The sequence below is a fragment of the Camelus bactrianus genome, chromosome 5 (assembly GCF_048773025.1).
Source record: "Camelus bactrianus isolate YW-2024 breed Bactrian camel chromosome 5, ASM4877302v1, whole genome shotgun sequence".
Classification (NCBI taxonomy): domain Eukaryota; kingdom Metazoa; phylum Chordata; class Mammalia; order Artiodactyla; family Camelidae; genus Camelus; species Camelus bactrianus.
The window spans coordinates 10,307,124-10,320,115 of NC_133543.1; the positions used below are offsets into that span (position 1 = coordinate 10,307,124).

The window sequence follows — 12,992 nt, forward strand, 5'->3', positions numbered from 1 at the left end:
CGTCCAAATGTTGTCATTAAAGAAATGTTTTTCAAAAATAAAAAAAGTAGTTATTCAAAAAATGATAATAATAGTAATAAGTTTTGCTCTCAAAACTCTCCCTTTTCTCCCCTCTTTATCTTCTTTTAATCCTTCACTTTTTATTTGCCTTTGATTTACTGTGTTTTACAGTTTTTAATTCATGATTAAGAAGATATAAAAGCCAAGAATTAATTTACAGAGTGTAAAACTCTTCAAGGTCTTGCTTCAGCCGGATAGATTTTTAATAACTACTTTCATCTGTCAATATTATTGTGCTTTTCTCACCAAGAAAGTCCACAGTTTAAGAAATTCTTGAACTGGAGAAATCAAAGAGGGCACAGGGGAAGACACAGAGTCCTCAGGAGCCTGGGAGCTAAAATCTTAGTATGGGAGAGAGTTTGTGACCTCTTCACGTCTGGAAGGGCCAGCTGTCATTCTCAGCTGTCTCTCCTACGTCACTACAAATGAAATGTCTTGTCCTCTGAGTAGTCTTTTCCATGTTAGGCCTCTGCTGGTGTGTAGTGTCAGAATAATGCTTCCTTGCCACCCCCAACCCCACCCTGACTCCCACCACCAAGATGTCAGCGTCCTAATCTTCAGAACCAGTGAATGTGTTATCTTATATGTAAAAGGGAGTTTGCAGATGCAATTAAGGGCCTTGAGGTGAGGAGATCTCATGGATTATCTACGTGGACCCAATCTCGTCATATGAGAAAATAATAAAAGAGAGGCAGAAGTGTGGGTTAGAGAGATGAGAAGGAAGGAGGAGAGATTCAGAGCATGAAGAACTCCACCTGCTGTTGCTGCCTTTGAAGACAGAGGAAAGAGGCTGTGAAGCAACCTCTAGGAGCTAAGGATGGTCCTGAGCTGGCAGCCATTCAGGAAGCAGAGACCTCAGTCCTACAACCACAAGGAACTGAATTCTGTCAACAACCCAGTGATAAAGAAGTGGATCCTCCTCTAGAGCCTCCAGAAAGGAACATAGCCCTGCTGACACCCTGATGTTGGGCCAGTGAGACCCATGTTGAACATGTGACCCACAGAACTGTAAGAGAATAAATTCTTGTTGCTCTGAGCTGCTAGTTTGTGGCAGTTTATTACAGTAGCAAGAGGAAACTGATACACCTTGTGCATTTGAAAGGTTAGGCATGCATAACAGCGTGTCTTCCCAAACATGATTTCCCATTGTCCTTTCATTTTTTTCTATAACCTTCTGCCCTCCTGCTAAAGCCAATAGGTAGATGATAAAGTCTTCCAAGATGATTATTTTAAAAAGTACGTCAGGCCTACTTTTTTTCAGGAGTTAGCTAATGGAGTGTATTCAATTCACCATTGGCTTTTGAGATGCTTTGGCTCAGCCTTGGCACAGGTTAGCTGGATCCCATGTTCAGGGTCCCACCAGGTAACAGCTGAAGCCTCAGGGGGCATTTGTCACACCTTTCCCACAAATAAGTTAGAAAACCAAAGTTTTCTGAGAAAACATACATTTAACGCATATTGAAAATATATATTGAGAAGTACCTTAAAAATAAGCACAAGAGTGTTGATGACAGACAGACCTTACTTTGAATTATCTCTTTGCATCTTGGTTCCTTTGTGACTTCCAAAGCGGAAAACCACTTTCATGGGGATTCAGTTTCCCCAGCAACTGTTGGTTGCAAAGTTATCTTGAAATTCAAGAAAATACATGCAAAGTCCCTGACACTGAGATATTACTAAGTAAATGGTGATACAGTTTTACAGGAAAGATAATATAAAGAGAAGCACCAAAGCCGAAGGCCACCGAGAGCACACCTGTGGTTGAACAAGTTGGGTTCATTCCACATTGCAGTGAGGGGGAGGGCACACCACGGGGAACCATGGGGTTCTCAGGGAAGTGTTTTAGAACCTATTTATGGGGGAGGGCATAGCTCAAATAATAGGGCACATGCTCAGCATGCACGAGGTCCTGGGTTCAATCCCTAGTATCTTCACTGAAAAAACCCCAACCCCCCAAAGTTAATAATAAGTAAATGAACAGACCTCATGACCCCCCTCAAAGAATCTGTTTATAGAATTTGAGCTTTGTTTGGGTGATTTGGGAGAGGATCTAAGAAAGTGGGACTTTGCTTAGTTGGAAAGTGGGGGAAATTCTGTGACTGGGTAACTCAATAAATTTTACCCAGAGAGAGAAGAATCTAGAATGAGAATGAAGCTGTAAACTGGAAAAGAAGTAGCAGGGACTCGTTTCGGTATTAATAGGGGGAGTTTGGTATTTTGAGGGTGGCTCGTTGACTTTATTTTCTCTGCTTAGACAAAATTATGAAGTGGATTTCTCTGCCTTATTCTAGCATGGTTTCAGAGTAATTCTCTCTGACATTAGTGTCCCAGGAGATTGTTTATGACCAACAGGAGAATAACATGGAAGAGCTATAAATGTGGGCCAGCTTGTGAATTTCAGGGACTGCTCTTTTGTTCTCTTTCTTGGCAGGATCAATCTTCTTACATTTTAATGGATTGGTTGACAAATAGTGGGCTGTTGGTGGAAGCCCACTTCATACTGAGCAACTAAACACTAGCCTATTCTAACTATGAGATTTATACCTATTCTGTAAATTAAAACATGATCTTCCATTTCTGCAGAACTTCTAGTAAACCTAAGCATGCCCTCTAATACAAAATTTTGATCAAGACAAAACTGAATAAGTGAACCAGTAAATATTAACTAATATCAAGTCACCTTGGGCATATGCATACAGTGAGCCAAGATATGTGCAGTGTATATTCGGGGGTGACACTGAGAGTGGCATTGTGGGGACTGGACAGTTAGTCATTGTTTGATTAATTCATTACTCAGGAAAACTGCTGCCCAGTCAACTCAGGAAACTGGTTTTAAAATAACCACAATAGTGCTTTGCTGGTGAAACTGTCTGAGCTTGGGCACTAAAGGAGGTAGAATTGGGGAGGGGGGGAGAAAATAGTCTAATAAAAAAATTGTGCACAAGTGGTTTTCTTATTGAGTCATAAATGACAGTGACAGTATTGACAAGAACACGGCTCAACCTGATACAAGGAGTGCTCTCCAGGGTGCTGATTCAAACAGCCCTGAGCCCTGTCCACAGTCAGCTGTTTTCAAAGTGGGCAGGCCCTTTATCTTAGTAGCATCTGGTGCCTGGAAGAGTGTGGCATTTCCCCCTTTTGTGAATTTGATCATTAGAAACATATTTACATTTCTACCTCAAGGGTATAAGTCGAATAGCAAAAGGAGCAGGTGAACCAGTGTAGGTTGGGGGAAGTTTCCTGTGAAGCTTGTTTTCCCAGTGTAGTTTAGCACTGTGTTGGAGAGAGGTAGTTTGAGCATTCAGCATTTCAAGGCAAATACAGTTTTTTATCTTTTTTTTTTTTTTAACATTTTTTATTGATTTATAATCATTTTACAATGTTGTGTCAAATTCCAGTGTTCAGCACAATTTTTCAGTTATTCATGGACATATACACACTCATTGTCACATACAGTTTTTTATCTTTGTAACAAAGTTGAATGATAAAATACAATTTAAAAAGTTAGGCTCCTTGGGTTTCATGGACAAGGGAATTCAGAAAATAGCATTTTGGAGACGACTGAAAATAAGGATGCATAATATTCCAACAACCTATGAATAAACTGGAGTTCAAAAAATATTAATATAAAAACATGATTCATAGCTTAGAAAAGACTTAAAACATAAGGAAAAGAAAATGTAGATCTTCTGACATTCCTAAATTTCCACCATGGCAAACTGTCATTGCCTAAAGGAAGACAGACTCATTTCTTGTCATAAAGACAATGTGTTCTCCAGAGCCTGAACCTCATAGCATTTTTATTTCAAGCTGGAACATTCAGCGGTGGATTTATTCACTGGGGAAGAATTAAAGTCTCCTGCCCTATACAGGTAGTTTCTGTGAACTGGTGGGGAAGGGTAGCTCTAATCACAAGACATAGTTACAGGTGAGTAGGAGCAGTTCCTTGTTTCAGTTGATGAATCATACTGAAGGAAGAAGAGACTCTAGGGGAAAAGCCAAAACTTTCACCTGCAGGACTCTGGAAGTTATTGCTAAGTCCAAAACACTTAACCCAAGAGAGATGCCTGATTGGAAAGTACTTGTTAACCAGTGGCAGTCTCTACTGGTTTCAGTGGAGTGTAGTCATTCAATATTCACCACATATGTTTTTTTTGATAGGTTTTTTTTGGTTTGTTTGTTTTGGCAAGGGAGGTAATTAGGTTTGTTTGTTTGTTTATTTATCTTAATGGAGGCACTGGGGATTGAACCCAGGACCCCATGCATGCTAACCATGTACTCTACCACTGAGCTATATCCTCCCTCTCACCACATATTTTAATATCTGCATATTTAATTATTTGTTGATAATAATTTACTTCTACAAACCCAGAAAATGGATCAGTTATAGTGATTAGGGGAACATGGAAAGAACCTGACAAAATGATAAATAACTTGAGTGTCCCTCACCTAAGTCTTACTTGGTAAAATCCATATTCTTTCTTTCTTTCTTTCTTTTTTATTGAAGTATAGTTGATTTACAATGTTGTGTTAATTCCTGGTGTGCAGCATCGTGATTCAATTATACATATATATTCTTTTTCATTATAGGTATTATAAGATATTGAATATAGTTCCCTGTGCTATACAGTAGGACATTGTTGTTTATCTATTTTGTATATAGTAGTGTGTATCTGCAAATCCTGAACTCCCAATTTATCCCTCCATCCCTACCCCTTTTTCCCTGGTAACCATAAGCTTGTTTTCTTTTTTAAAAAAAATTATCCACATTTCTGTTTATTATATGTGTAGGACAACATATTCAGGAACAATGATAAAGTAATGTATAAAACTTCAATAAGAAATACAGATTGCAAAGTACTACCATTTAACTTTTTATACAAATGCTTACGTATTTTCACTCAGTTGTTAAATAAAGCACACATAACTCAATTTTAAAGTATTTTTTTTAGTGAGGGGGAGGTAATTAGGTTTATTCATTTATTTATTTATTATTTTTTATTTTCAGGGGAGGAGCTAGGGATTAAGCCCAGGACCTTGTACATGCTAAGCAGATGCTCTACCACTTGAGCTGTACCCTCCTGAAGCACACATAACTCAAAATGCTAAATAATGCTAGTTTTTAAAATTAAATCCTCTAAAAATATGTAGGTGAAAACTCAAAATTGTCTAGTAAGATATGTATGACCTTGTTTAGTATTTATCATAGATGTCAAAACGATCACGATTAAATCCATTTTAAGCATTTACAGAATACTCCTTAGGCCTAATATTGATCTATTAAATAAAAATATCAGAGAAACTGGTACGGCATCAGGTTACAGAATTACTAAAAATATTTTTTATTGAAGTATAGTTGATTCACAATGTTGTGTTAGTAAGAAGCTTTATTTAAAATCATCTTTCTCAAAGTTTTAACACTAAAACAAGAGCCAAATGTACCTAAATGAGACCTAAGCTATTCTCAGTAACAGTATAACTTTTGTCCTATGGGTATTATTATTTTCAAGCTTTTTTCCTTTATATGAAACTACTAAAAGGAAAATATAAGTATGTAATAACTCAGATTACCTTGTACATTTATCATTCTATAAACATACGTTTTAGTAATTAATATATTAAGGTCATAAATCAAGTCACTACCCCTTATGTCAAAGGCATTTTATTATTCACTGACTTAGAACCCTTACTTTTATGTGTGCTATGGAGCTGAAGTCAGCCTATTTTGCCTCAAAGGGTGGGAAATATATTCCAAAGTAATCAGTGTGGTTATTTCTCAGTAGTGCAGTTATGGGTAAATTTTACTCTCATCTATATGTTTCTATAATTTCTATACTTTTATGAAGTGATATATGATATATGTATGTATGTATGTCTCTATATATTATATAATAGTTACTTTAAAAATACAAATGGAAGAATAACTTGTAAGTGCTAGACCGTATGAGTACTAGTGACGAAACTTAGTGAATCTAGTGGAAAAAATGAGGAGGTAAGACTGACGTCTTTGGAAAACAAATGTATGCATGTCTGTGCGTGACTGGGACATTGTGCTGTACACCAGAAATTGACACACTGTAACTGATGGTACTTCCATTAAAAAAAATTAGGAAAAAAAAGACTGAGGTCTATGAAAAGTTACTATGGAAACCACAAGATGACTTTATACCCACTGGATATAGAACGGATATTTATTTCAGGAAAAATTATGGCAAAGTTTTATATTGTGATTACACAGATACATAAAAATGCTGATAATATTTTAGGATAGCGTGATTATTAATGGTTTTCTTCCTCTATATCATAAAGGGTGCTATTAAAGCAATTTTGTGATTAAATTGCTTCATTTTGGTGAAGGTTTATCCTATGTTTATCCTTTCAGCAAACTGCTGCTGAGGAAGATGAGAAGGACTGAAAAATCATTATGGCTGATATTTAGGAGGGAACATGAGAACTGGGAAAAGAAGGCTGTTATTTGTGTCAGCAAATGTTCTGGGAGACTCTGCAGTTTTCTAGGAGAGCCTAATGGTGGCTGGAATAAGGCGGAGGAAGGGGATGGCACCCAGAGTAGTTGAATGGGAGAGGTACTGAGAGAGGTACCGATAAGGTATGGTGATTGTAAGCAACTCTAGACAAATCTGTGGTGCAAAAATAATTTTTGAAAAGAATATGAAAATGAATATATGTATATATGCATGACTGGGACACTATGCTATACACCAGAAATTGACACATTGTAACTGACTATACTTCAATAAAAAAAAAAGATTTTACCATCTGCGAAGTCAGGGGAAGATGAAAGAACAAAGCCACCACCAGGTCTGGACAGGTGTAGGACTGCTGGGAGAGGGGAGCAGATGGCTTCCTGGGCACAATCTGTGCACCATGATGGGGCTGGTGGACCACTCTGCAGGCCACGGGGAATCGTGAAGTGAGCTTACACAGAAAACTAAGAGGTGACTGTAAAGCTCCCACTGAGACCAGCAGGAATGGATCACATGGAACTGAGTTTATTCAACTTTCTGAACAAGAGTGAGCTCCACCTGGGAAGTCTTGGTAGCATCTCAAAGGGAGAGTGATGGCAGGACGCTGAAAGGGTTCACATGGTTCTGAGGCAGATCTGGGAAGCAGGGATTCACTAGCATCTGTAAACCAGGGGAGTTGCTGACACAGTCTCATTCTTTGGAATCCTTGAGTTTATGTGGAGTCTCTGAACTAAGGGCTTATCTTGGAATATATAGGTCTGAATGAGCTTGTGGTAAGCCAATGTGAACTTAGGTAGTTTTTCATCATGGTGTGAGACAGTTTTTCAGTTTTGAGACTCACACAGTTTGTTTTACAAATTGTGGTTTCTGTTCATGTCTCATTGTTTTTCATTTTGGAAAGATTGTCAAGATACAGTGTGAGGAAGGGATCAGATGGCGCTGGATTGGAGGCAAGGACACCCATGGAGAATTTCAGGTAACACATGACACCTAAAGGGCCAAGTTGGAACCAGACAATCATCATGAGGCAGTGAGCAGGTGACAGATGAGGGATGATGCAGAGGAATTGCAGGGGGATGTAGATACCAAATAATTTTGGAGAGAGGAATAAGGCAGGATAAGAGAGAGGGAGGATTTGGGAGTGACACCAACCTTCTAGCTTGAATGAATGGGCAGAAAAAAAAAGCTTGACAAAAATATAGTAAATTCAAGGTGGAACTGTTTCCTGTGGACATTCAGGTGCTGCTCAGAGGACACTCATTTGTCACTTCTATTACACTTCCAACAGACGTGTAATAGAAAAGGACAAATCTGACTCCATATTAGCTCTAACCCTGTGCTTTTAGCTCTGTTTCCTGTGCTTAATCATGCTGGTTTTGCACCTTTTATAAAAGAACGTTGCCTAGAGCCTTAAATATACGGGACAGCCCATTGTCAAAGCTCTGACCTTTAAGGATTTTAACCCTTTTCATTCATACAAAGATAACAAATCAGAGAAAGGAAAACAACATTTGTTTTGTTGGAGGTTTACAGGGACACCATGATCTGACCCAGGTGGACGGCTGCAAGAACAAAGGATTCCAAAAACAAAAAATTCCTGCACCAAGAAGTTTGTAACAACCAGCCACACCCTCTCCCCTTTCTAGTATAAAAGGAGCCTGAATTCTGATTTGAGGAAGATAGTTTTCCAGGACATGAGTCTGCCATCTTCTTAGTCTGGTGGCTTTCTGAATAAAGTCACACTTTCTTTCTTTCTTTCTTTTTATTGAGTTATAGTCAGTTTACAATGTTGTATCAATTTCTGGTGTACGGCACAATTCTTCAGTCATACAGGAATATACATATATTCATTTTCATATTCTTTTCCACCATGAGCTACTACAAGATATTGAATGTATTTCCCTGTGCTATACAGTATAAACTTGTTTATCTATTTTATATATTACCAGTCAGTATCTGCAAGTCTCGAACTCCCAGTTTATTCCCACCCAACTCTCTCCTGGCAACCACAAGTCTGTATTCTATGTCTGTGAGTCTGTTTCTGTTTTATATACAAGTTCATTTGTCTTTTTTTTTTTTTTTTTAGATTCCACATATGAGTGATACCATATGGTATTTTTCTTTTTCTTTCTGGCTTACTTCACTTAGGATGACATTCTCCAGGGACATCCATGTTGCTGCAAATGGCATTATGTTGTCATTTTTTATGGCTGAGTAGTATTCCATTGTATAACTATACCATAAATTCTTTATCCAGTCATCTGTTGATGGACATTTAGGTTGTTTCCATGTCTTGGCTATTGTAAATAGTGCTGCTTTGAACATTGGGGTGCAGGTGTCTTTTTGGAGTAGGGTTCCTTCTGGATGTATGCCCAGGAGTGGGATTGCTGCATCATATGGTAAGTCTGTTTTTAGTCTTTTGAGGAATCTCCATACTGTTTTCCACAATGGCTTCACCAAACTGCATTCCCAACAGTGTAGGAGAGTTCCCTTTTCTCCACAGCCACTCCAGCATTTATCATTTGTGGACTTTTGAATGATAGCCATTCTGACTGGTATGAGGTGATACCTCATTGTAGTTTTGATTTGCATTTCTCTGATAATTAATGATATTGAGCATTTTTTTTCATGTGCCTGTTGATTATTCGTATGTCTTCCTGGAGAATTGCTTGTTTAGGCCTTCTGCCCATTTTTGGATTGGGTTGTTTGTTTTTTTCTTATTCAGTCATGTGAGCTGTTTATATACTCTGGAAATCAAGCCCTTGTCAGTTTCATCTTTTGCAAATATTGTCTCGCATTCCATAGGTTGTCATTTTGTTTTGCTTATGGTTTCCTTTGCTGTGCAAAAACTTGTAAGTTTAATTAGTTCCCATTTGTAAAAGCATTATTTCTTGCCCCAACACCTTGTCTCCCAATTTATTGGCCTATCATGTGGCAAGCAGAATGAGTTTGGGACTGGATAACAGACATCTGTTGAACAGTTTTCTGGGCCAGGCTCTCTTCTAGGGCCTGGGGTAGATTAGGGCATTGTCTCCCTGCCACCCCCAAATCCTCACCCATGTGGAGATTACACTGGAATGAGAGGAGATAAAAATAAACAATAAACATGACAAGCAAACTATCCGGTGTGTTAGAGGGTGATGAATGTTATAGGGAGAAAAATAGAGCAAATTGAAGGGATTGGGCCTGGCAGGGGATGGCCTGGGTAGCAGTGGTAAATGGGGGGCACTAAGGATAGGACTCACTGAGAACACCTCCAAGCAAAGAACTAATAGAAGTTAGGAACATTCCAGGTAGCGCCATCATGTAAAATTCGGGACACATAGATATATTTGAGTTTCAAGTCAGCAACGAGTGATCTTTTCATGTAAGTATGTCCCATGCAATATTTGGGGCAGAGTTATAACAAAATTATTTGTTTATCTGAAATGCAGTTTTCACTGGACAGTCTGTATTTTTATTTGCTAAATCAGGCAACCCGGTTCCAAACAGACAGAATAGCTTGTGCCAAGGCCCTAAGAAAGGAGTGTGCTGAGGAAAATCAAAGGGCAGGGTGGCCTACACCATGCAGGTGGGGATGGGTTGAGCGTGTGGGCTCCTGAAGTCTGGCCAGGCCCCAGTGAGGGTGTGGCTTCACCATGAATAAGATGGGGCAGCAGCTGCAGGGCTTAGGGCAGAGGGGACCAGAGCTGCTAATTGCTTTTTTTTTTTCTTTTTAAATGGAGGTACTGTGGATTGAACCCTGGACCTTGTGCATGCTAAGCACATGTTACCGTTTGAGCTATACCCTCCCCAGACCCTACTTGTTAACAGGATCCCTCCAGCTGCTGAGTGAGGCCAGACTATGGGTGGGGAGCAAGATGACCTCTGGGCGACCTCTGGAAAAGGCACTGTGTGTGCAGAAGGGTGGGTGGTCAAGATTCCTTAGCTTTTCTGTACTTCTGAAGAATATTTTAAATTTAAGAATAAAGAAAGTGAAGAGACTGGGATTGTTTGCAGTTTCGTGGGCATTTGTCTTGTCTGTCTCAAATTAGATTGTAAACTCCTGGAGACAGAGACCCAAATCTCCCCTCCAGGAGTCAGCCAATGCTTTTTATAAAGAGCCAGATAGGAAATCTCTCTTAGGCTTTCTAGGGGAGGAGGCAAAATCGATGATATTAGCATGATATGTAACATTAACAAGACAAGACATTCACAACGTTAACAAGACAACATTGACAGGATAGAAATCAAATTTCCACAAGATTTTATTGACAAAATTAGAAATATAACAGTAACAGACACGATGTTTTGTGGTATAGGAATACTAGCGGAAAGAACGGAAGTATTTGGGGGATAACATCTTGCTTGGCTGGGGTTCAAAGTTACTGTTTCCTCTCACCAGAATTCATCGCAATTGTTCATCTGTTACTGCTGATCTATAATGAGATTTTATGTATTTTATCTTTGGAAATGTTTTTTCACACAGCTAAGTACTGACAAATACTGATCCCTCAAGATATGGCATTACTTGAAAGTATTTATCACTTGGAAGGTCTATGTAGAATTTTGCTAGAGTCTTCCCTTGAGGTCTGCCTTTTAGTATGCTTGTTACATTGCAGATAAATTACTTCCAATTTGAAAGCTAGGTGGAAACTCCTCTATTGCACAGATACATGGATTTTGAAATAAGGACATTTCCTTTGCACTTTAATTGAAGTCCAAAAAAAGACTGTTACAACTGTAGTTTCAGCTCAGAACACAGACCCACAGCAAATTTGTATGGGAATGGAGATCACACTTCTTGTTTTAATTTCGACAGCCCAGGAAGTGTATAAGCAATTTAACATTACTTGCGAGTTAAACCTTAGCTGTTGTCTAAATAACTTTACTACAGTATAAGTTTCACATATAAACTCTGTTTTGCCCTATAGTTTTGGGCTTGTATTTCATTAAGAAACATTATCAAATGTGCAGCCAAAGCTGATTTGTAAATTCAGCTGATGTTTGATAATAGTGGTTGAGGGTGGTTCTTCTTATTCAGAAAAAAATTCAATTTCAGCCGTGAGATTAAAAAAAAAATCACAATAAAACTTCACCACTCCTAACCTATTGAACTGCTGTGTGATTGGGCAAGTTACGATTTCAGCTTTTATTTTATTTTATTTTTTTCAACTGTGAACTTTAATTCAACCAGGAAAATGTAGCAGTGTTTCCTTACCCATAATTTATCTGCTTATGCCTCAGCTACATACAAAAATTTCTCCAAACTACAGTTGCTCATCTTTCTATGACTTCTTTCAATATTCATCAATTTCAAGGATTCAGCTTTTATTTTGACAAAAACTCATGAAACTAATAACTGTTAGGTCCAAACTAAGTTTACTGCTGATACTGCTGGTTCAACAACACATGACAGATTGAAATTTTTTCTGCAAAGCACCTGCTGTTGACTAATAAGATGAGCAACCATTCATTTGAAAGGCGTTACATTTTCAGAAGCTTTGTAAATTTGTCCAACCAAGCCTTTTCCTCATCCATGAATGTTTTTACCATTGTCAGCTGTAGCACACCTTAACAGTTTCCATTTAGGTTGTACTGGATTTGCATTTTCTCAGCCTCTTTGAAAATGTCCTCGTTACAGCCTAATTCTTTAGGCACTTCAGACTCAGAAGTGGTTTCTCAAATAAACAACACCAGGTAGTATCAGCAACACCGTTAGGCTTATCAAGGGCCAGGGAAGATCACTTGAAAACATTTGCCTTATTTTAATTGGCTGCTAATGTTGCTCCCAATGTCCTCAACTCTTCAGCTGTTATAGCTGAAAGGTCAATAGTCTTAAACAAGTTTATTTTCAGTTACTGCAATAAATCAGTTCAGTTAACTCACCATCAGTTAAATGACTTTTCTTGTTTTCCAACATTTGGAGACTGACTTTGGTTGCAGCCTCATTTTTATTTTTGTGAAAAAATTCTGCTATGATGAGAGATCTCACTTAAAATTTTCCAGTTTTCCTTTAAAAAAACTTTTTTTTTTAATTGAAGTATATAGTCAGTTACAATGGGTCAGTTTCTGGTGTACAGCATAATGTCTCAGTCATGCATATATATACATATTTTCATCTTCATACTCTTCTTCAGTAAAGGTTATTACAAGATATTGAATATAGCTCCCTGTGCTGTGCAGAAGAAATTTGTTTTTTAATCTATTTTTATATATAGTGGTTAACATTTGCAAATCTCGAACTCCCCAATGTATCCCTTTCCCTGGTAACTGTAAGACTGTTTACTATGTCTGCGAGTCTGTTTCTGTTTTGTAGTTGAGTTCATGTCATTTTTTCTTTTCTTTTCTTTTCTTTTCTTTCTTTCTTCCTTTCTTTCTTTCTTTCTTCCTTTCTTTCTTTCTTCCTTCCTTCCTTCCTTCCTTCCTTCCTTCCTTTCTTTCTTTCTTTCTTTCTTTCTTTCTTTC

At 38.1% G+C, this 12,992-nt stretch overlaps 1 protein-coding gene across 3 annotated transcripts in view; it reads left to right on the plus strand.

The window, feature by feature from the left end:
- Positions 1-1,994: 1,994 nt before the first annotated feature.
- The window catches only part of CFC1 (cryptic, EGF-CFC family member 1), a 34,320-nt gene continuing 23,322 nt past the window's right edge, over positions 1,995-12,992 (plus strand). The window contains exon 1 of one of the 3 annotated variants that reach the window (XM_074363414.1): positions 1,995-8,574. In XM_074363414.1, coding sequence (XP_074219515.1) covers positions 8,332-8,574 — 243 coding nt within the window. In that variant the 5' untranslated portion in view covers positions 1,995-8,331. The remainder of the gene's footprint in view (positions 8,575-12,992) is intronic. The other 2 variants (XM_074363415.1, XM_074363412.1) reach the window with 2 other exon arrangements.